The sequence below is a fragment of the Sorex fumeus genome, unplaced genomic scaffold (assembly GCF_029834395.1).
Source record: "Sorex fumeus unplaced genomic scaffold, SorFum_2.1 ptg000006l, whole genome shotgun sequence".
In the NCBI taxonomy this organism is placed as follows: Eukaryota; Metazoa; Chordata; class Mammalia; order Eulipotyphla; family Soricidae; genus Sorex; species Sorex fumeus.
In genome coordinates, this window is record NW_026606063.1 from 57,657,941 (window position 1) to 57,680,521 (window position 22,581).

The following is a 22,581-nucleotide window of genomic DNA, read 5'->3' on the forward strand; positions in this document are numbered from 1 at the left end:
TTTGCTCCTGGTTAAAATAAAATCTCTTTACAATTGTGTTTGTTGTTGTTTTTAAAATAGGCATTCTGAGTTATATCACTCTGTCCCTTTCCTTGTATTTGCTGGGACATGCTCTGTCTTCCCACCTTTTTACTTTTGCTCTTCCTAACCCTCCCAAAATCTCTCTCATCCCGTCTGTACTGAAATTCAAACATTCTATCATAAAGCAGAGCCTCACTTAGCTTCCTAAGCCAGAAGTAGTTTCTGAGTTCCCACAATGCCCCCTTGTGGCACTAATCACATACAGCTTCACTTTTTTTTCTTTACTTTTTCTTTTCCTTAATCTTTTTCGTTTTCTGTTTCTGTTTTGTTTTAGTCTGAGGCCTCACCAGAAATAAAAAGGCCTTACCCCTGGCTCTGCGCTCAGAGATCACTCCTGGCAGTACTCTGGGGACTATATAAAGTGCCAGGGATTGAACCTGGGTGGCCTTGTACAATGCAAATATTATACCGCTGTACTATGACTCTGGCCCCCATAGAGTCTTCAATGTTACAGCCCCTAATTAGAGTAATTTTCTCCAGGGTTCTAACTGAGTCTTATACCCGAAAGTGCTCACTTTATATTAGTCCATGTACATATAATGAAGGTAGGGATAGGAAGGTGTTTGAATGTGGCCAATTTCAGTTTGATCCTTGATTTGATTACTTGACTTCCCGTTAATCGTCAATTTGCTCAAGAGGGTGCCAGTAATGTCTCCATTTATCCCTGTCGCATGCTAGTATAGCCCAATGGTGTCTGTTCGTTCTAGGAACATGAAGAGCAGCCTCAAACCGATCGTTCAGGATCTTGATGAAGAAGTCTGACCATCTGGTAGGTGGGCAGCCACATGGCCTTTTGACATCCTGTGGAATCCAGTCGGTAACGGCTCTAGTCCAGCGGTCATCACCAAATCTCATTACGTGTCCAGCCAATCTGATTTTTGACGCCTTGGCAAATGAGACAGTGTCCCTGATTCTTGATCTTCAACGGAGGTCGGAACTCCGGATTCTTTCTCTCATTTGAGTGAAACGTGATATTCCAAGCATCACTTAATCACTTAATCACTTAACTTCCCGTTAGTCGTCGATTTGCTCGAGCGGGCGCCAGTAACGTCTCCATTTGTCCCTGTCGCGTGCTAGTGTAGCCCAATGGCATCTCTTCGCTCCGGGAACATGGAGGGCCTCAAACCGATCGCTCATGATCTTGACAAAGAAGTCTGACCATCTGGTAGGTGGGCGGCCACGCGGTCTCTTGACATCCCGTGGAATCCAATCAGTAACAGCTCTAGTCCAACGGTCGTCTTTAAATCTCATTACGTGACCAGCCCATCTGATTTTCGACACCTTGGCATATGAGACAGCGTCCCTGATCCTTGATCGTCGACGGATGTCAGAACTCCGGATTCGTTCTCTCATTTGAGTGAAACGTGATATTCCAAGCATAGCTCTTTCTATTCTTCTTTGGGAGACCTGAATGGCGTTCTCATCTTGTTTGCGTAGGGCCCAGGTCTCTGAGGCATATGTTAATGCAGGAAGAACAGTGGAATCAAAGAGATGTGCCCGGAGCCGGAGGTTCTTCGTCCTCTTAGCTATTTCTTCGACGTTCTTGAAGGCGTTCCAAGCCGCTCTCTTCCTCCTGCGCAGCTCAGGTGCCAGGTCATTTGTCATGTTGACCTCTCGACCTAGGTACACATAGCTGTTGCATTCGGAGATGGTCGTTCCATTGAGAGCGAATGGGGCGTCAGGAACAAGGCTGTTTCTCATAAACATTGTCTTCGTAAGATTCAGCTGTAGTCCTACCTTTCCACACTCACGGTCAAAGTCGGCCAGCATTTGTGCCGCTTGACTGATGTTTGGTGTTATTAAAACAATGTCATCAGCAAAGCGGAGGTGGTGTAGTTGCCGACCATCTATCTTCACTCCCATTCCTTCCCATTCCAGTCGTCGCATGATGTTCTCGAGGGTGGCACTGAAGAGTTTTGGTGAAATGGTATCACCCTGCCGCACCCCTCTCTTGACATCAACGATCACTTCTTTGTAGAATGGTGAGATCCTGGTAGTGAATCCGCAATACAGCTCACGGAGGATCCTGATGTATTGGGCTTGAATGCCCTGATTGGCTAGGGCTTCAATGACCGCTTCCGTCTCAACAGAATCAAAGGCCTTCTTTAAATCAATGAACGTTAAGCAGAGCGGCATCTTGAACTCCCGAGAAACCTCAATGAGCTTGGTTACCGTGTGGATATGGTCGATGGTGCTGAATCCTTTGCGGAACCCTGCTTGCTCGCATGGTTGTCCTTCATCTAGTGTTCTGCCAATCCTATTCAGGATGACTCGAGTGAACAGCTTGTAGATGACAGACAATAGGCAGATCGGGCGATAGTTGCCAATGTCATGGATGTCTCCCTTCTTGAACAGTAGTACGGTCCTGCTGGTTTTCCATTGGGATGGAACCTTGCATTCAGACAGGTAGCGAGTGAAGAGCCGAGCCAGTGTATTGATGAGTACTGACGGCAGGTTCTTCAGGTGTTCAGGTCTGACCTTGTCTGGGCCGGGTGCTGTTTGCTTCTTTACCAACGAAATGGCGTGTCGGATTTCGGAAGGGAGAACGTTAGGAACGACGTACCCATCCTGTGGAATTTGGTATGTCGGCAAGTGGACATGGCTATCGAAGAGATTTGAGTAGAAGTCATGGATAATCTTCTCCATTGCCGTTCTGGAGGATGTGATGGATCCATCAGGACGTCGGAGGGCAGTCATCTTGCTCTTATAGTTGGCGAAGGACAGGCGGGCGCTACGAATACTTTTCCCGGCTTCTGCCGCATCTACCAGTACTTCTGCTCTTCTCTCTTTGAGGTCTTCCTTGATCGCATCTCTGCACTGCTTTGCAAGCTCGGACGTTAGCTTGCGGTTGCCTGAGGCATGCGCCAAACCACGCTGGCGAATTAGCTCAAGAGTTTTCGAAGATAGGCGACTTTTTGTGGCTATCTCTCTCTTGGCGTTCCTCGCACATTCATGGAGGTGCTGAACCAGTCGATCGTATTCCTCGTCAATGTTGTCAACAATGGCATCTTCCCATGTTGCCGCAATAGTACCAAAGAGTTCCCAGTTGGTGGTCATTCTGGGAGTTCTCTTTTTGAACTTTGCAGCCCTTTCTCCCCGCTCTGTGAAGTAGAATTTTGCACGAAGGAGACGGTGGTCCGATCCCGTTCAAAATTTTGGGACAACAGCGACATCAGTCAGGCAAAACCATCGATTGAATATGATGTGGTCTATTTCGTTGTGGAATCGTCCACCGGGAGACTCCCATGTCCATCGTTTAGATTCTGCCTTCTGGAACTGTGAGTTACCATGAATGGTCTTGGTTGACATGATGAACTCAGACAGTCTCTCACCCTGTTCGTTCCATTCTAGGCCATGGGTCCCGATGTGAAGTTCTTCAGCTGATCTTCTCGGTCCTATCTTGGCATTAAAATCACCCACAATGATCTTGTAGAAGGTGTGGTCTTCTTTATAGAACTTCTCTAGCTCCATGTAGAACTTCTCGATTTCTCTTTCATCATAATGAGATGTGGACACTACTTCCACTACCCAGCCGTCGCCACACTCCAGGACGCTTTCCGGACCCGCGCGGCAGCTCCGGCCGAGACCCACGCACAACTGAAGACCCACAGAACAAGATAAGTGGAACTCTCTGAGACCTTGGACTCCAGGCTCGGCGGACCCAGGGACAGAGCTTCTCTGCTTGCTCCCACCACCACATTTGACAAAGGGATTCTAATCAGGAGCCCCACCCTACCCTGCCCTGTCTGCTTCCATCAACCACCCAGGGATCGAATTGTGCACAGGAGACCCACCCTACCCAGATAAATACCCCACTGGCAGACTTCCACTCTCGACACTACTTCCACTACCCAGCCGTCGCCACACTCCAGGACGCTTTCCGGACCCCTCTCTTGACATCAATGATTACTGCTTTGTAGAATGGTGAGATCCTGGTAGTGAATCCGTAAGATTGAGGAAGGATGAGGAAGGAGAGGCTGATAAAATCTCAAGGCCGAACTAGGCTGCCAAAATGAAGGAAGACAAAAATTATTGTCTGTACTTTCAATGGACATATGCTAGCATCAGATGCATCCATCGAGGACCTGATGGTACAAGCGCAAAGGATCAAGTACGACATCATTGGTCTGACTGAGACAAGAAAGCATCAATCACATCACGCCGTGTTCGACACTGGAGAAGAATTGTTCCTCGGAACATGCGATAAAAGAGGCATCAGGAGGCGTCGGTGTCCTTGTCAACAAGAACTTGGCCATGAGCATTGATTCATTTGAATGCCTAACAACCCGAATCGGACATTTACATTTGAATAGATGTGGCTCACTGCCTGCAGTTTCTATCTTCGTTGTCTACGCACCAACATCCAATTATGATGAAGGAGAAATTGAGAAGTTCTACATGGAGCTGGAGAAGTTCTATAAAGAAGACCACACCTTCTACAAGATCATTGTTGGTGATTTTAATGGCAAGATAGGACCGAAACGATTAGCTGAAGAACTTCACATCAGGACCCATGGCCTAGAATGGAACGAACAGGGTGAGAGACTCTCTGAATTCATCATGTCGACCAAGACCATCCATGGTAACTCAAGGTTCCAGAAGGCCGAATCTAAACGTTGGACATGGAAGTCTCCCGGTGGACGGGTCCACAATGAAAAAGACCACACCATATTCAATCGACGGTTTTGCCTGACTGATGTCGCTGTTGTCCCAAAATCCCAAACGGGATCGGACCACTGTCTCCTTCGTGCAAAATGCTACTTCACAGAGAAGGGAGAAAGGGCTGCAAAGTTTAAGAAGAGAACTCCCAGAGCGACTACCAACTGGGAGCTCTTTGGCACTATTGCTGCAACATGGGAAGATGCCATTGTTGACAACATTGATGAGAAATACGATCGACTGGTTCAGCAACTCCATGATTGTGCGAGGAACGTCAAGAGAGAGATAGCCACAAAAAAATGCCTGTCTTCGAAAACTCTTGAGCTTATTTGCCAACGTGGTTTGGTGCATGCCTCAGGCAACCACAAACGAACAGAACGTCCGAGCTCGCAAATCAGTGCAGAGATGGGATCAAGGAAGACCTCAAAGAGAGAAGAGCAGAAATGCTGGTAGATGCGGCAGAAGCTGGGAAAAGTATTCGTAACGCCTGCCTGTCCTTCATCAACTATAAGACCAACATTACTGCCCTCCGATGTCCTGATGGATCTATCACATCTTCCAGAAGGGCAATGGAGAAGATAATCCATGATTTCTTCTCAAATCTCTTTGATAGCCATGTCCACCTGCTGACATACCAAATTCCACAGGATGAATATGTTGTTCTCAATGTTCTCCCTTCCGAAATCCGACACGCCATTTCATCAGTAAAGAAATGAACAGCACCCGGGCCAGACAAGGTCAGACCTGAACACCTGAAGAACCTGCCGTCAGTACTCATCAATACGCTGGCTTGGCTCTTCTCACGCTACCTGTCTTAACGCAAGGTTCTGTCCCAATGGAAAACCAGCAGGACTGTACTACTGTACAAGAAGGGAGACATTCACGACATTGGCAACTATCGCCCGATCTGCCTATTGTCTGTCATCTACAAGTTGTTCACTCGAGCCATCCTGAATAGGATTGGCAGAACACTAGATGAAGGACAACCATGCGAGCAAGCCGGGTTCTGCAAAGGATTCAGCATCATCGACCATATTCACATGATAAACAAACTTATCGAGGTTTCTCGGGAGTTCAAGATGCCGCTCTGTCTAACGTTCATTGATTTAAAGAAGGCCTTTGATTCTGTTGAGATGGAAGCGGTCATTGAAGCCCTAGCCAATCAGGGCATTCAAACTCAATACATCAGGATCCTCCGTGAGCTGTATTGCGGATTCACTACCAGGATCTCACCATTCTACAAAGAAGTGATCGTTGATGTCAAGAGAGGGGTGCGGCAGGGTGATACCATTTCACCGAAACTCTTCAGTGCCACCCTCAAGAACATCATGCGACAACTGGAATGGGAAGGAATGGGAGTGAAGATAGATGGTCGGCAACTACATCACCTCTGCTTTGCTGATAACATTGTTTTAATAACACCAAACATTAGCCAAGTGGCACAAATGCTGGCTGACTTCGACCGTGAGTGTGGAAAGGTCGGACTACAGCTGAATCTTACAAAGACAATGTTTATGAGAAATAGCCTCGTTCCTGACGCTCCATTTGCTCTCAAAATGGAACAATCATCTCCGAATGCAATAGTTATGTGTACGTAGGTCGAGACATCAACATGACAAATGACCTGGCACCCGAGCTGTGCAGGAGGAAGAGAGCAGCTTGGAACGCCTTCAAGAGTGTTGAAGAAATAGCTAAGAAGACAAAGAACCTCCGGCTCTGGGCACATCTCTTTGATTCCACTGTTCTTCTTGCATTAACATATGCCTCAGAGACCTGGGCCCTACGCAAACAGGATGAGAACGCTATTCGGGTCTCCCAAAGAGGAATTGAAAGAGCTATGCTTGGAATATCATGTTTCACTCAAATGAGAGAAAGAATCCGGAGTTCCGACTTCCGTCGACAATCAAGAATCAGGGACGCTGTCTTGTTTGCCAAGATGTCAAAAATCAGATGGGCTGGTCACATAATGAGATTTAGAGATGACCGCTGGACTAGAGCCGTTACCGACTGGATTCCACGGGATGTCAAAAGACCATGTGGCTGCCCACCTACCAGATGGTCAGACTTCTTCATCAAGATCATGAACGATCAGTTTGAGGCTCTTCATGTTCCTAGAACGAACAGACGCCATTGGGCTACACTAGCACGTGACAGGAACAAATGGAGACGTTACTGGCGCCCACTCGAGCAAATGACGATTAACGGGATGTCAAGTGATCAAGTGATAATCAGCTGACTGTGTGAAGTCATCTCAGTGTGGTTTTCATCTGTATTATCCTGATGACTAATGATGTTGAACATATCATTATGTGCTTTTTGACCATTTAATTTATTTTTTGAGGGGGAATGTCTGTTTATTTATTTTTCCATTTAATTATTTGCTTTGGGCCACAATAAGTGGTGCTCAAGGGTTACTGTGTCTGTGCTGGGTTCACTACTGAAGATGCTTGAGGGATTATGTGGTGCTGGGGATTGAACCTTGGTATCTTGCAAGTAAAGAATGAGCATCAAGCCATTGAATTATCTCTGGCTATCCTAATTTTATAATTAGGATATTTGCCTTCTTATTGAGTTGTAAGAATTCTTTATATGTGATTTTCTCTTTATATATTCTGAACGAGTCCCCTATCAATCCATTCAGTTTTATGATGGTGACTTAGAAGCACAGAATTTTTTATTAATTCACCGTGAGATACAGTAACAAAAATTTCATGTTTGAACTTAGATCATACAGTCATCGAACACCCTTCTCTTCACCGGTGCACATTTTCCACCACCAAAATCCCCAGTATTCTCCCCCGCCCTCCACCATCCACACCTCCCCCTGCCTATGTGGCAGACAATTTGCAAAGTATTCTTTCTCTACTTTAGATACCTTCAATATTTCGAGACCAGTCCTACCACCTCTTATACCTGCTGAAAATACAATGTATTTTGTATTGCTTGTTATGAATATAGTATAATGTCACATGGCCGCGAGAGCAGCTGCATGCTCTAGGAATTCTAAAATTTTATTAGGGTTTGAAGAAATCACTGCCGCAAGTTTCTCAGGTCTGAGATTCTTGAAGCACAGAATTTTTTTTTTTGTGAAATAAATAGATTTTATTTGGAGGATTTTTAAGGTGTGGAGGGGGAGAGAGTGACAGAGTAACGTACTCAAGAGAGACTACGGGCTTCTCCAAGGGCGGAGAGAGCTCCTACACACATCCTAGCATTAGACATGAAAGCATGAAAGTACACATCTCAAGAGGGGAGATGCGGATGACACATGTGCTTGGGCACCACATGTGCTCCGCCACATGGGCGCAAGCAGCACATGGGCTTAGGCAGCATATGCGCCAAGCACAGAAGTTTTTTAAATTTTGAAGCAATCTAGTTAATTTTTTTCCATTTGTTGCTTCTTATATCTAGTCATTGCCTAAGCTTAGGTTATGAAAATTAACCCCTAATCTTCTTAAAAGATTTTTGTTGGGGGCCAGAATGATAGTACAGCAGGTAGGGTGTTTGCCTTGTACACAGCCTACCGGGCTCAATCCCTGGCATCCCATATGGTCCCCTGAGCACCGCCAGGAATAATTTCTGAGCATTTCCAGGTGTGACACAGAAAGAAAACTGTACTGTCCTCCCGTTGTTCATCAATTTGCTCAAGTGGGCCCAGTAACGTCTCCATTTTGAGACTTGTTGTTACTGGGTTTGGCGTATTGAATATGTCACGGGTAGCTTGCCAGGCTTTGCCATGCAGGCGAGATACTCTTGGTAGCTTGCCGGGCTCTCTGAGAGGGGCGGAGGAATTGAACCCAGCTCGACTGGGCTGGTTGCACGTAAGGCAAACGCCCTACCGCTGTGCTATCACAACAAGAAAAAAAAAGTTGGTGTTTTTTTTTCCATTTGGGTCACACCCAGCGATGCTCAGGGGTTACTCCTGGCTCTGCACTCAGTAATTACTCCTGGCGGTGCTTGGGGGACCATATGGGATGTTGGGAACCAAACCTGTGTTGGCCACATGCAAAGCAAATGCCCTACCTGCTGTACTATCGCTCCAAACCCAACAAAAAAGATTTTTGATGATGTGGTTTTTGTTCTTACATTTAGTTCTCTAATTTGTTTTTAGTTCCATTTTCGATAGCACAGTGGGTAAGGCGTTTGCCTTGCAAACGGCCAATATGGCCAACCCGAGTTCGATTCCTCCGCCCCCCTCGGAGAGCACAGCAAGCTACCGGGAGTATCACGCTTGCATGGCAGAGCCTGGCAAGCTACCCGTGACATATTCAATATGCCAAACACAGTAACAACAAGTCTCACGATGGAGATGTTACTGGGCCCGCTTGAGCAAATTGATGAATAACGGGAGGACCGTGACCGTTTTGTGTATGGAATGAGGTAGGAGTGCATTTATTCCTTTGTGTTTGAATATCCAGTTCTCCCAGCACCACTTGTAGAAAAATGTTTTTGCTTATTTGGGGGCTCTGCTGGCGGTGCTAAGGGCTTACTCCTTGGCTCTGTGCTCAGAGTTCACTCCTGGAGGGTTCAGAGGATCATATGGAATGCTGCGGATCTAACCATGTCAGCTGCGTCCAATGCAAATGCCCCACCCACTGTATTATCTCTCTCACTTCCCAGAAAAATGCTCTTCTTTCCATATGATTATCTTGCTGTTCTTGTTAAAAGTCAATTCCACAAAGGAAACAAGAATTATAGTATTTTGTTTGCCTGTGTGAGGCTCTGGGTTCGACCTCCACATTCCCTTCAAAATCATTGTCTAATACAGTGTGGGTATTTCTAGATTATCGGTCAATTCCACTGGCGCCCGTTTCTCTTAATTCTGCAGTAATTGGCTGGAGCCTCATCCTACATTATTATGCCCTCCCCCTGGAAGGAGTCGGTATTCTAGGGAGTCACATTTTCTCTTACACAAAATCCTTCTGTACAAATTCTATTCTTTTATAATCTAGCCCTTCTGCTCCACTTCAACTTTACCTCCATCCCTCTATTCCTAAAACCAGGGGTGCGGGAGTGCGGGGACGCTTTATGGTGGGAAGAGCACACACACGCACACACACACACACACACACACACACAGAGCCCAGGTAAAGAGACACTTGACAATAATCGCACACACCGCCCGCTCATCCCTATGGTGGGAAGAGCGCACACACACACACACACACACACACACACACACACACACAGAGAACCCAGGTAAAGACACATTTGACAATAATCGCACACACCGCCCGCTCATCCCTATGGTGGGAAGAGCACAGACACAACAGACACACACACACACACACACACACACTTGATGGTGGGAAGAGCACACACACACACAGAGCCCAGGTATACACACACACAAACACACACAAAAAGAGCCCAGGTACACACACACACATACAGAGCCCAGGTAAAGACACACTTGACAATAGTCGCACACCTCCCCCTCATCCCTCCGCTCTTCTTCCTCGCTCGAGCGAGCGCGCGCCTGACGCGCGCCCCGCCCACTCCCCCGAGCGCGCCCCGGAAGCGGAAGTTGCGCCTCTCTTTTCTTTCCGGCGCGACTCCGCTGCGTCGTTCCGAAAGGCCTGCCGCGCGGAGCCCGAACCTAGGCGGTTCGCTGTGTTGTTTGACGACAGCGAGAGCGGCTCTTCGGGCCCCGAGCAGCCGCTGCCATGGCGGATGTGACCGCCCGTAGCCTGCAGTACGAGTACAAGGCGGTGAGTGTGGGCTGGCGGCGGACTCGGGCCCCGTGGGAGAGGAGCTCGAGGCGGGGATGCGCGCGGAGAGGCGATCGGGTCGAACTTGGTTGGGTGCACGCCCCGCAGCGGGGCCGGGGCCGAGGGCTCTGCCCACTGCGCGTCCTGGGCCGCACCACCGCATGCACAGCTACCCCCCGCAAACACCCAGCACTCCCCGTGTGCACCACGGGAAGTGTTCGGAGCTGTTGCGCTCGCCGTAGGTGGGTCATCGTGCAATCCCTTGTGGCTCTAGCGCAACGTTTAGAATGTAATTTCCTCAGGAAGGTCCCCTAACTCCGGCCAGGACTGACTTTGTTGTCACTCCACCCACTCGTGTGTAGGGATCCGGCCCGCACCCGCCAGAACTGCCCTAATACCGTGATTCTTTGCAGAACTCCAATCTTGTCCTTCAAGCCGACCGTTCTCTCATTGACCGTACCCGCCGGGATGAGCCTACCGGAGAGGTGTTATCCCTGGTTGGGAAGCTGGAGGGGACTCGGATGGGAGATAAAGCTCAACGCACCAAGCCACAGATGCAGGAGGAAAGAAGGGCCAAGTAAGTAGCAGGGGAAATTGACATCTCTTTTGGTTCTAAGTTCGTCTTCCTGTGAGCGTTGAGCTTTGGTGACGATTCCTGGCATAGGAGTGAGCCCAGGGGCATAAAAGAACTTAGTAACGGTTAAAAAAAATGATATTTAAAGAGTCCTTAGTCATAACACTTGTGTCTAGCGGGTTTTTACATTATTTTAAGTATTAAAACACTAACAACAAGTCTCACAGTTTGTTGTGAGACATTACTGGTGCCTGCTGGAGCAAATTGCTGAACAATCGAAGGATAGTGAGTGCAACAGTGCAGTGCTATTTTTGAAAAACACTGATTGCCTCCTCCCCTCTCTTCATTATAATGATGAGTGGTTTCACATTTCTCTAGCTGTGGTGCTCTTTGGGGTACAGGTTGATGTCAGACACTCCCTGGGGTGCTTGCCAAGGTTTGCACTCCTTCAGTTATGGTGCTGTTACATGCACTTGCAGGGGCAAGCTTTCTTTTTTTTTTTTTTGGCTACATCTGGCAGTGCTTAGGAATTACTCCTGGCTCTGTGTTCAGAATCACTTTTGGCGGTGCTTGGAGATCATATGGAATTCCAGGGGTTGATCCCTAGTTGGGTGTACAAGGCAAGCACTGCACTCACTGTAGTATCGCTCCCGCTCCAAGGGGCAAGCACTCTTAGCTGAGGCACTTAAGTTATGTTTGTGCTTGTGGAGAGTTAGACTTTTTAAATTTTTTTTTAAATTATATTCTGTATGGTGGTGCTCAGGTGAGCATTCACTCCAGCTCACTCCCTAGCCCAAGACCTTTTTTGCGTCACATCCAGCTGTGCTCAGGGGTTATTCCTGGCTCTTTGCTTAGAATTGACTCTTAGCAATTCTCCAAACACCACAGTTGGTGCTGGGAGGCTCAAACCAGTGTCATGACCATCACAGCTGCCTATAAGTCCCTTACCTCTTATACTGTCTCTTCAGCCCCTGGACCTTTTTCTTTTTTGGGGAAGTGGGTTTTTTTTTGTTTGTTTGTTTCTCACTAGCTGTGCTCAGGGGAACCATATCGGATGCCAGGGTTTGACACTGGGTTGGCTGCATGCAAGGCAAATGCCCTACTTGCTGTACTGTTGCTCTGGCCCCCCATGACTGTTTCACCCATAGATAGATCTTAAATTACGTCATGATATTCTCGAGTCCTTTGCATTTTCTGCCTAAGCAAAACTCTCTTCTTCCTTCCTTTATTAATTTCTCACCTCTTCTTTGCTGCTGCACTGCTTCATTGTTATAATCCAACAAACACATAGAGTTTGAAAAATGTTAATTTTTATTTTTTTTGCTTTTTGGGTCACACCCAGTAATGCATAGGGGTTACTCCTGGTTCTGCACTCAGGAATTATCCCTGACGGTGCTCAGGACCATATGGGATGCTGGGAATCGAACCCAGGTTGGCTGCATGCAAGGCTAACGCCCTACCTGCTGTGCTATTGCTCCAGCCCCCAAAACTGTGTTTATTTTTTAGTTTGAGAGGGTTTTATATGTATGTGTATATCATTGAACTTTCTCATCATTTTCTTTGTATTTGAACCACACTACCTCAAGGGACCATGCACTGTTGGGGATTGAATTCCGGCTTCCCACATGCCAGGCTGTGCTCTAGCCCTTTGAACTCTCTCCCAGCTCTTGCTATTATGTTTGGACCCTGGTCATTTCTTCACCGTCTTCCTCCTTCTGTAATGCACTGTCCTGTAGCACTGTCCTCCTGTTGTTCATCGATTTGCTTGAGCGGGCACTAGTAGCTTGCCGGGCTCTCCGAGAGGGGCGGAGGAATTGAACCTGGGTTGGCCGGGTTGGCCATGTGCAAGGCAGACGCCCTACCTGCTGTGCTGTGAAGTCTTAAAATTTACAGACCAGTTTTTCATGAAATGAGTTAACACATCATGGGTGCTTCAGTTTGCAGAGTATGACTCCTTTTACAGTTTTATTGTTATTTGCTAGGAATCACAGGCATGAGGCTTCTTTGGAGTTCACTTGTCTCTGGCTTAAGAGAGAAAATCTGTCCGTGGAGTGAAAAACTAGTCAAAATCCAATTTTATAATAGTGTCATAGAAAGTAAAAAGGGTTGACTTTTAAAATGTATGCGGAGACATTCCCATTGTCAGATTTCATGCGTCTAAGTTGAGAGGATAACACTGTGACTATTGTCATAGAGACCAAGTGGTTTAAGCCAAATGGGGAGCCTTCTTTTGAGGGGGTAGAGCCACACCCCACAGAGCTCAGTGCTTATTTCTGGCTCTGTATTCAGGGATCACTCATGGTGTGCTCAGGGGACCATATGGGGTACTGGGAATCAAAACCCAGGTTGGCTGTTTGCAAGGCAAGCACGCTACCTGCTGTACTCTTTCTCTCAGACCCAAATGGGCAACATTTTGCTGAGGTATAGATTGATTTTTTGGGTTTTGTTTTGAGATCACATGTGGTGGTGCTTGGTAGACCATATGGTGCTGGGATCAAACTTGGTTCTCCTGAGTGCATAGCTTGTACGCATTTCAGCCCATTGTGTCATTTCTTCACCCAAGATTGACATCTTTACATATCATCTGACAGTCATGAAATTGAGAAGATGAAGGGGGGTTTGATTCATTCTTGCCTGTATGAGGGGGAAATGTGCCTATTCAGCATCACATCGTGTATTCACTAGGCGAAGAAAGCGTGATGAGGACCGGCATGACATCAACAAGATGAAGGGATACACCCTGCTGTCAGAGGGCATCGACGAGATGGTGGGCATCATCTATAAGCCTAAAACTAAGGAAACGCGAGAGACCTATGAGGTTCTGCTGAGCTTCATCCAGGCTGCCCTTGGGGACCAGGTGAGGTGGCTAGAGAGTAAAGACAGGTTTGGTGGTGGTGTGTGTGTGTGTGGGGGGGGTGGTCACAACTGGGATGCACTAGAAAAACCTTGTCTCTGGGTGTATTTGATTCATTTTATTCTGGTCACTTCTGGCAGTGTTCACTTCTGTTGGGGGCCGTCTGGGCTGCATCGAGGGGGTGCAGGCAGGTGGTTCGAGGATTGAGGCACGGCCTTGCTCTACCACTACTTGAGCTACATTGCCAGCCTGTGTTATCTGCAGGCCTTGCATCTGAGTGCTCATTTTATAGGGGAGAGTATTTGGCGGTCATGCTGGTCCATATCCAGAATCTGACCTTGGTTTTTACATGTGTGTAATTAAAGTGAGGATCTCTGTGAGGCTCTTTGTGGGTGTTAAAGGAGTTGGGGGCAAAGATTGCCATGAAAAATGTGCAGGTTATGGGTGGTTGATTGTACAGCGGGTAGGGCACTTGCCTTGCATTGGTCAACCCAGGTTCGGTTCTCAGCATCCCGTTTGATACCTTGAACCCGCGAAGAGTGAATCTTGAGCTCTGAATCAGGAAAAACTCCTGAGCATCTCTGGGTGTGGCCCAAAAACCAAAAAAGAAACAACCGTGCAGGCTAGAGGAGAATGCTAACTGCCTCTGGCATTGTGACACATGTGGGAGACTCTCGTGGAACTCATGTCCTCTTGCTTTTCCTTAAGCCGCTGCCTGGTCTTTTCTACACAGAGAAGTCTTCCATCAGTTGTGTGACTTGTTGACAATTGTTATTACTAGTAATGAAAATGATCAGAACCTGGTATGATGTAGATTTTAAAGAGATTTGGTTCTTCACTTCCTGTTGTCCTATAAGACTGATGAACTGTGTCATTGTTTTGAATATGGCTTTGCTTTTTGCCTCCAGCCACGTGATATCCTTTGTGGGGCAGCTGATGAGGTTCTAGCAGTCCTGAAGAATGAGAAGCTTCGCGACAAGGAAAGGCGAAAGGAGATTGATCTGCTGCTGGGTCAGACAGATGATACCAGATACCATGTGTTAGTGAACTTGGGCAAAAAAATCACAGACTATGGTGGAGACAAGGAGATCCAGAATATGGGTAACTGAAATCTCTGTCCCGTGCATATTATCTGATCGCTAAAACATTGGGTTGTGTCAGTGAATTCATGTACCCCTGTTTTGGGGTATATTGAGAAATCATGATTCATGGATCCTAGGAATCCTGTATTTTGTTTCTTCCTCTGAGACCCTTTTACTATTTAAAACACAAGAGTAAGACTAGGGCTGGAGTGATCATATAGCTGGTAGGGTTCTTGCCTTGTACAGGGCTGACCTGGGTTTGATACCCAGTATCCCAAATGGTCCCCCATGCCCACCAGGAGTAAGCCCTGAGCACAGTCAGGTGTGGCCCAAAAGCAAACGCAAAAACCCATGAGAAGAAGCTTGGATAGGGACGTTGCGGGGGAGGAGGGGGGCGACCTAGTGGTTGAAGTGTTTTCCAACCTTGTCTGGTTGGAAAGTTGGAGAAGCCTGGGCAGTGTCAGTACAGGAAACTTATCTGCATTAATGACTTAAGTGTCTCTGTGAGTCCTTAGACCTTGGTTCTCTTATGTTGTCAATCAGGGGAGAAATTGGCTCCCCTGCTGTTTTTCTCTAATAGAACACTGTTTTTCTGACTCTTGTTTCAGATGACAATATTGATGAGACCTATGGTGTCAATGTACAGTTTGAATCTGATGAGGAGGTGAGTGATAAAGCAAATGGAACCTTTTTTAATTTTATTATTTGGGGGCGATAGCACAGCGGTAGGGCGTTCGCCTTACAAGCGGCCAACATGGCCGACCCGAGTTCGATTCCTCCGCCCCTCTCGGAGAGCCCGGCAAGCTACCGAGAGTATTTGATATGCCAGACACAGTAACAACAAAATCTCCAATGGAGACGTTACTGGGCCCGCTCGAGCAAATCGACGATCAACGGGAGGGCCTTTACCTTTTACCTATTTGGGGGGGGTTATTGTTGAGGAAGTTATTTTCTAATAAAAGGGAGTTATCCAGTTTAAGATAAATTTCATATTGTTCTATGGGTGTGAAAAGCTTGGGCATAAGTACTACTTTGCTAAAGAGTTTTCAGTTATTTTTAGATTTCTGTTATTTTAGGCAGGGGCAGTTTGGAGCCATACCTGGTGGTACTTAGGGGCTACTCTTTTTTTGTTTGTTTTTAAAATTTTTATTAGTGAAACACCATGAGGTACAGTTGTAGACTTAACAAATTTTTGTGCTTGGGTTTCAATTATACAATGATCAAATACCCATCCCTCCTCCAGTGCCCATTTTCCACAACCACAGATCCCAGTATCTCTCTCACCCGCCCTCCCCCCCATCCCACCCTGCCTCTGTGGCAGGGCATTCCCTTTCGTTCTCTCTCTCCTTTTGGGTGTTGTGGTTTGCAAAAGAGGCATTGAGTGGCACACATGTTTGGTCTATAGTCTACTTTCAGCATTCTTCTCCCATCCTGGGAGGATCCTACCAACACCCTTTATTTGGTGGTCTTAGGGGCTACTCTTGACTTTGTGCTAGATGTCATTCCTGGTGGCGCTGTGGACTATATGTGGTACCAGAGATTAAACTGGGATCTACCACATGCACCACAACCCCTGTACTGTTTTTCCAGCCCTATAAAGTAGCAAATGATAATAATAAAGATGAATGTAATAACCAAGTCAATCAGCAAAATGTAGACCAAAGCTAAAGTTCAGTGTATAACTTCATGCTGCTGTATTTTACTGCATTTTAATAGTGCACAAGTAGGGTGGTTTGGATTTTGTGGTCTAAAAGTAACACTTGTAGGGGACAGTGGATAGGGCGCTTACCTTGCATGCAGATTGCACTTGCATGAGTGCAGAACCAGGTGTAACTCCAGAGCATTTTTGGGTGTGGCCCATAAAACAAAAAGTAATACATGTAATATGTCTTCAGAGAGCAAAGGACCAAATTCACAGTATTTTCATATTATAACTTTTATATTAGGCTATTTAATTTTTTACTGTGCCTAACTTACAAATTGTTATAGGCATGTACTTGCAAGAAAAAACATGGTAGGGGCTAGGGAGTTACCTTGGGGCCTAGAGCACATGTGCTTAGCATACATGAGGCTGTTAAGTTAGACCCTTGACCCTCTGGCTCCCAGAACTCACAGGTAGCCCCAAAGTATCAGTGCCACTTTGGAAAAGGCCTACTGCCATTTTGAGAAGCATAGAGGGTGACCCCTGTTGAAAAAGAGAAAAATTGTCGGGATTGGTAACTTTAGGGGTTTGAGCACCATCAGATGTCCACAAAACAAAAAACAAACAAAAGAAAGTCAACTCTAGATTTCTGACTCTGTGCTGTCCAGAGCATGCTGCTGCTTTTTTTTTTTTAATTTCATAAAGTTGTTTCCAATAATGGATTACACTCAATATTTCAACACCAATCCCACCACCAGTACACCTTCCCACCACCACTCAAGCCTGCCCAACAGGCAGATGCTAGATAATAGATTTTGTATTGCTTGTTATGAATAGCATGAGATGTCGTGGGCCCCAAGCTCCTGGAATTCTGAAATTTTAAATAATTAGGTCTGCAGGCATCTCTGCAGTGAGCTGCTTGATTCTGAGATTCATTTGTTAGTCTCTGGATCATGTCCATTAATGTGCTTAAATGATGCCCAGTGGCAGTTTGTGGATCCTGTAGGGGCAGGGAGATGGCAAGGACCACTCGCCCCTGAGCCCTTGAGGCCTGGAGTTTGTTTGCAGTCACTGCTCCCGCTTACCTGAGTTTTTCTTTGGGTCCTGGAAGTTTGCAGCCACCAGGATTCATAGGGGACAGGTGGAGGGACGATACCTGCTCCTGTCTGAGGCATCCTCATGAAATTAGCTTGACACAAGGTCTAGAGGCATCTCTGCAGCAAACTCCGAGTGGGCTTCTTTACAGCTCTTCTGTCCTGTAGCCCTCTTCTTCCTTCACCTATTGGGTGTCATGAGGAGAAGCATCTAAGTCTGTGCTCTGTGGACTTAGAGAAGTGAGAGCATTCTACTAAGTGCACTTGCACACAGCTCACCCTGGCTGCTGGGATCACCCCAAAGTCATATGGGGTTATATCTTTGGTTTTCTCTTTGTGGGTGCGGGGGGAGTGGGATGCAGACCAACAGGGTTCTTGGGACTGCTCCTGACCCAGAGCTGAGGGTACGTTGTGGTTCCAAGGATTGAAAGTGTGGTGCCAGCATACGAAGCATGCTTTCTAGGTCTTTAGGCTCGCTCTTCAGCCCTGGTGGAGCTAATTTTGTTGCTTTTATGTTGTGGGGTCTTACCTGGACTTTGACAGAGGCTACTCCTGTCTTTATTTGGGAGTGGTTCTTGGGACCAAACTTTTCCCAGCACTGGGACTCCTGCATGCAATGTATATACTCAGTCCCTGGCTCCAGTGGACCTGATTTTTAAGTGACTCCTGGGAGTGGTTGTGGGGTGATGCCAGGACCAGCTCCAGACCATGAGGTGGAGTTGGGGCCCTTTCCACAGGAAGGTGATGAAGACGTATTTGGAGAGGTCCGAGAAGAGGCTTCTGATGACGACATGGAAGGGGACGAGGCTGTTGTGCGCTGCACCCTCTCAGCTAATGTGAGTACCGATGGCTCTTCGGCTTCTGGGTACAGTGCTTCACTTCTCACACCAGGATCCTGCTGGAAATTATTGGGTCCCCTTGTGGGAGGGTGAGCCAGATGAAGCCTGCAGTGTTGTGATTTTCGTAACATCTTAGCCATCTTGTTCCCTGGAGCATGTGTTGATGAGATCCTAGCTTGGAGCTCTTGAGCTCAGTGTGACAGAGTGCATACCTCTCTGAGGAGGTCGGGTTTGGGGGGGTGGGCAGGATAAGGAGGAAGCAGTTGCCCTGGAGACCTGGGTAACCAGTGCTTTATTACTTTTGCAGCTGGTGGCCTCAGGTGAACTGATGAGTTCCAAGAAGAAAGATTTGCATCCTCGGGATATTGATGCGTTTTGGCTACAGCGGCAGCTCAGTCGCTTCTATGATGATGCCATCGTGTCCCAGAAGAAAGCAGATGAAGTGCTGGAGATTCTGAAGGTGAGATCGAGATCATGTTTTTGTGGCAAGTGTGACTTAGTAAATGCATTGACAGTAAATGCCATCAGTGACCATGTCATTAATCACGATGTCACTTTCTGCAGACAGCCAGCGATGACCGGGAATGTGAAAACCAGCTGGTTCTGCTGCTTGGTTTCAATACTTTTGATTTCATCAAAGTACTGCGGCAGCACAGGAGGATGAGTGAGTTCAGAGCCTCAGCACTTGTATTTTTTTTTTCTATCCCCGCTTCTATCCCCGCTATTCACACCCACCACCTGGCCCCCTGGCGCCGTGTAATCCCATCAGCGGCCAAGACTCAGAGACTATAAAATCCAGATCCCGGACATCTTATCAGAACTTTTTTTTATGACATCTTATTGTCTCATTCCTACTTTGGACAAACTTGCAGGCTATCGAATGTAGCCTACCCACAGGGCAGAGTCTGGCAAACTCCCCGTGGCGTACCAAATATGCCAAATACCAGTAACAATGATGGGTCTCATTCTCCTAAATAGCCTTGAATATAATCTCAGGGCTAGGATGAAAGAGACGTTACTGGGGCCTGCTCGAGGCAATCGACAAATAACAGGATGATGAATGAATGAATGAATGAATCCCCGCTTGGTTTGGTCTCACCTGTTCCTCCTCACCTTTCCTTTCTCTTTTGCTGTTTTCAGTTTTATACTGTACCTTGCTGGCCAGTGCTCAGAGTGAAGCTGAAAAGGAAAGGATCATGGGAAAGATGGAAGCTGATCCAGAGCTTTCCAAATTCCTGTATCAGCTGCATGAAACTGAGAAAGAAGATCTTATCCGGGTAAGGGGCATCTGGTTTCTCTGCCCAAATCTCAAGGAAAAATGTTTTCTCTGCTTCAGAAAGGGGGGACTGCATAGTAAACCTAAACTCCTGTTAGAAGAGGGAGGTGCGGAAACAAATTAACAATAGTAAATTCTCTTGAGTTGTCCGGTGAGTACAGAGGTGCTTGAGATCATTGGGGCTCTTTATGTTGTGTTCCTTTATATAGTGAGTTGTGGACTGGAGCAATAGTATAGTGAGTAGGGCTTTTGTGTTTTATGCTGCCGACCTGGGTTTGATCCCTGGCATCCCATATAGTCCCCCAAGTCCCGCCATGGGTGGTCTCAGAGTGCAGAGCCAGGAATAGGCCTGAGCATAGCCGGGTGTGACCTCCAAAACCCTGAAAAAGTAAAACACACACATACACAATGAGTCATAACACACACACACACACACACACAAAATGAGTCATGACATTCACTGGCCGGAATAGAACACATGTTTGCTGAGCACAGGACTTGCACTTCTGCCCTTCTGAGAGCCGTCAGAGCTGAGCTGTTGAGTGACTGCTTTTCACATCCACTGTGTTTTGTCCTGTAAAACCTCTTGACTTGTGCTCATCGTTTTGTTTATTCCCGTGACATTTGTCTGAATGTATAGACTCATCTTTCTGTTTGAGGACCTACTGGTCAGCCCTTGGCAGTGAGCTCGACTGAAGAGAGCCTGAGAGGGAGGGTGACTTGGGATGGAGTGAACCACTGTTGTCCTTCTCCTCACACTTTTCAGGAAGAGCGAACCCGGAGAGAGCGAGTGCGACAGTCCCGGATGGACACAGATCTGGAGACCATGGACCTGGACCAGGGCGGAGAGGTGGTTATTGGGGCCATAGCCGAGGCTTCTGTGGGTGGGAGTTTTATCTGTTCAGCTTGTTCATTTCCTGTGTTCTTTTGTTCTTGCTGCTGCCAGGCACTGGCTCCAAGGCAGGTTCTGGACCTGGAGGACCTGGTTTTTACCCAAGGCAGCCACTTCATGGCAAATAAACGGTGTCAGCTTCCTGATGGGTCTTTCCGGCGCCAGCGCAAGGGCTATGAAGAGGTGCATGTGCCTGCTCTGAAGCCCAAACCCTTTGGCTCAGAGGAAGTGAGTATATTCCTTTTCTCAGGTGGCTTTGCAGTTTTCCCATTTTGGTTTTGGGCTCAGGGCACCATATCGATCTCTCTTACCTGGCCTTCATGAAAATATTACCCAGACACGTTGTACGAAGTATATTCGTGTCATGCCTGGAGAAGCTGACAGTCTGTTCAGAGGTGCTGCCAGTGTGAAGTAAATGGCATTTTTCCATCCTTCTAGCAACTGCTTCCAGTGGAGAAGCTACCGAAGTATGCCCAGGCTGGGTTTGAGGGCTTCAAAACACTGAATCGGATTCAGAGTAAACTCTACCGCGCTGCTCTGGAGACAGATGAAAACCTGCTGCTGTGTGCGCCTACTGTAAGCACAACCCAACTCTCTCAGAACTTGGCACTCAGTTCTGGTGGCATGAACTGTTACTGTCCATTTACACTTGCGTCTTTTAATCTTTGTTGTTTGGTCTAAGCAGTGTTAATGGTATGATGAAAGGACAGGCTCTGTTCTCTATCTTAGCATAACCAGGCCAACCTGCCTTCTTACTATGGCTCTCCAGGGTGCTGGTAAGACCAACGTTGCCCTGATGTGTATGTTGCGAGAGATCGGGAAGCACATTAACATGGACGGCACTATCAACGTGGATGACTTTAAGATCATCTACATCGCTCCCATGCGATCTCTGGTTCAGGAGATGGTCGGCAGTTTCGGAAAGGTAAGGGGGGGGCGGAACTTGCCTTCTGAAGATGTGGGTTGCAGCCATCATACTCGCCAGCCTCATTTCTCCCTGCTGCTCAGTATCAGGGCACCATACATGGTGTTATGTCCTTGTACCCCCTCCCACTTTAAAGGTGAACTGAATAGGGTCAACGTGTTTCTGAAGTAAGACTGTCTTGTTTGGACTTTCTAGGCGTTTATGTCCTTTCACCCTCTTACTGTGATTTTCTGCTATCACTTGTGTGATTGATTGATGTAGTTTAGAAACATGGATGTGGTTGATACTGGCCCTAATGAGGGCCGAAAGTCTGAGAGCTACAAATTTCCATTCCCTTCTTTTGGGTGCAGTACTCTTGATCCTTTGTATAGATTTTGCTAAGACTTACATTGTTTTAGCAATATATGTTCATAGGATCAGTCATTACCTGATGTGCACTGGATGGGTCAGTACCTGTTTCAAGAAATGTGTGCTCAGCCTTCCCTGTGTAGGTCCAAGACCCCTTCAGGAAGCCTTGCTGACTCTCTCTCCCCACCCCCACCGCCTTAGCGCCTGGCCACCTATGGCATCACTGTGGCAGAACTGACGGGTGACCACCAGCTGTGCAAGGAGGAGATCAGCGCCACTCAGATCATCGTCTGTACCCCTGAGAAGTGGGACATCATCACCCGCAAGGGCGGGGAGCGCACCTACACCCAGCTGGTGCGGCTCATCATCCTGGTGAGCAGAGGGGCCTGTCCTATTCTCAGACATCTGCTGGGAAACTTTTCTGTGTCACTGATCTCTGTGCTGACAGCTGTCATCATATTGCTGCTCTCGCCAGACAAACCTCTCAGAATAGGCATGTGGGCCGCCCCTCTTACATCTGAAATACTGAAATATGTATGACTTCCAGAAACATTCAGGACTTGTATAATAATTCATTCATTCTTGGGGGGAAATGAGTAAGGGT

At 47.2% G+C, this 22,581-nt stretch overlaps 1 protein-coding gene across 1 annotated transcript in view; it reads left to right on the top strand.

Annotated features, from left to right (window-relative positions):
• The first annotated feature begins 10,296 nt into the window (after positions 1–10,296).
• SNRNP200 (small nuclear ribonucleoprotein U5 subunit 200) overlaps positions 10,297–22,581 on the top strand; it is a 29,910-nt gene continuing 17,625 nt past the window's right edge. Inside the window, exons 1-14 of the mRNA XM_056122605.1 lie at positions 10,297–10,451; positions 10,865–11,028; positions 13,711–13,882; positions 14,788–14,980; positions 15,570–15,625; positions 18,435–18,533; positions 18,844–18,996; positions 19,101–19,200; positions 19,677–19,813; positions 20,579–20,662; positions 20,759–20,932; positions 21,143–21,280; positions 21,474–21,629; positions 22,179–22,349. Coding sequence (XP_055978580.1) covers positions 10,407–10,451; positions 10,865–11,028; positions 13,711–13,882; positions 14,788–14,980; positions 15,570–15,625; positions 18,435–18,533; positions 18,844–18,996; positions 19,101–19,200; positions 19,677–19,813; positions 20,579–20,662; positions 20,759–20,932; positions 21,143–21,280; positions 21,474–21,629; positions 22,179–22,349 — 1,842 coding nt within the window. The 5' untranslated portion in view covers positions 10,297–10,406. The remainder of the gene's footprint in view (positions 10,452–10,864; positions 11,029–13,710; positions 13,883–14,787; positions 14,981–15,569; positions 15,626–18,434; positions 18,534–18,843; positions 18,997–19,100; positions 19,201–19,676; positions 19,814–20,578; positions 20,663–20,758; positions 20,933–21,142; positions 21,281–21,473; positions 21,630–22,178; positions 22,350–22,581) is intronic.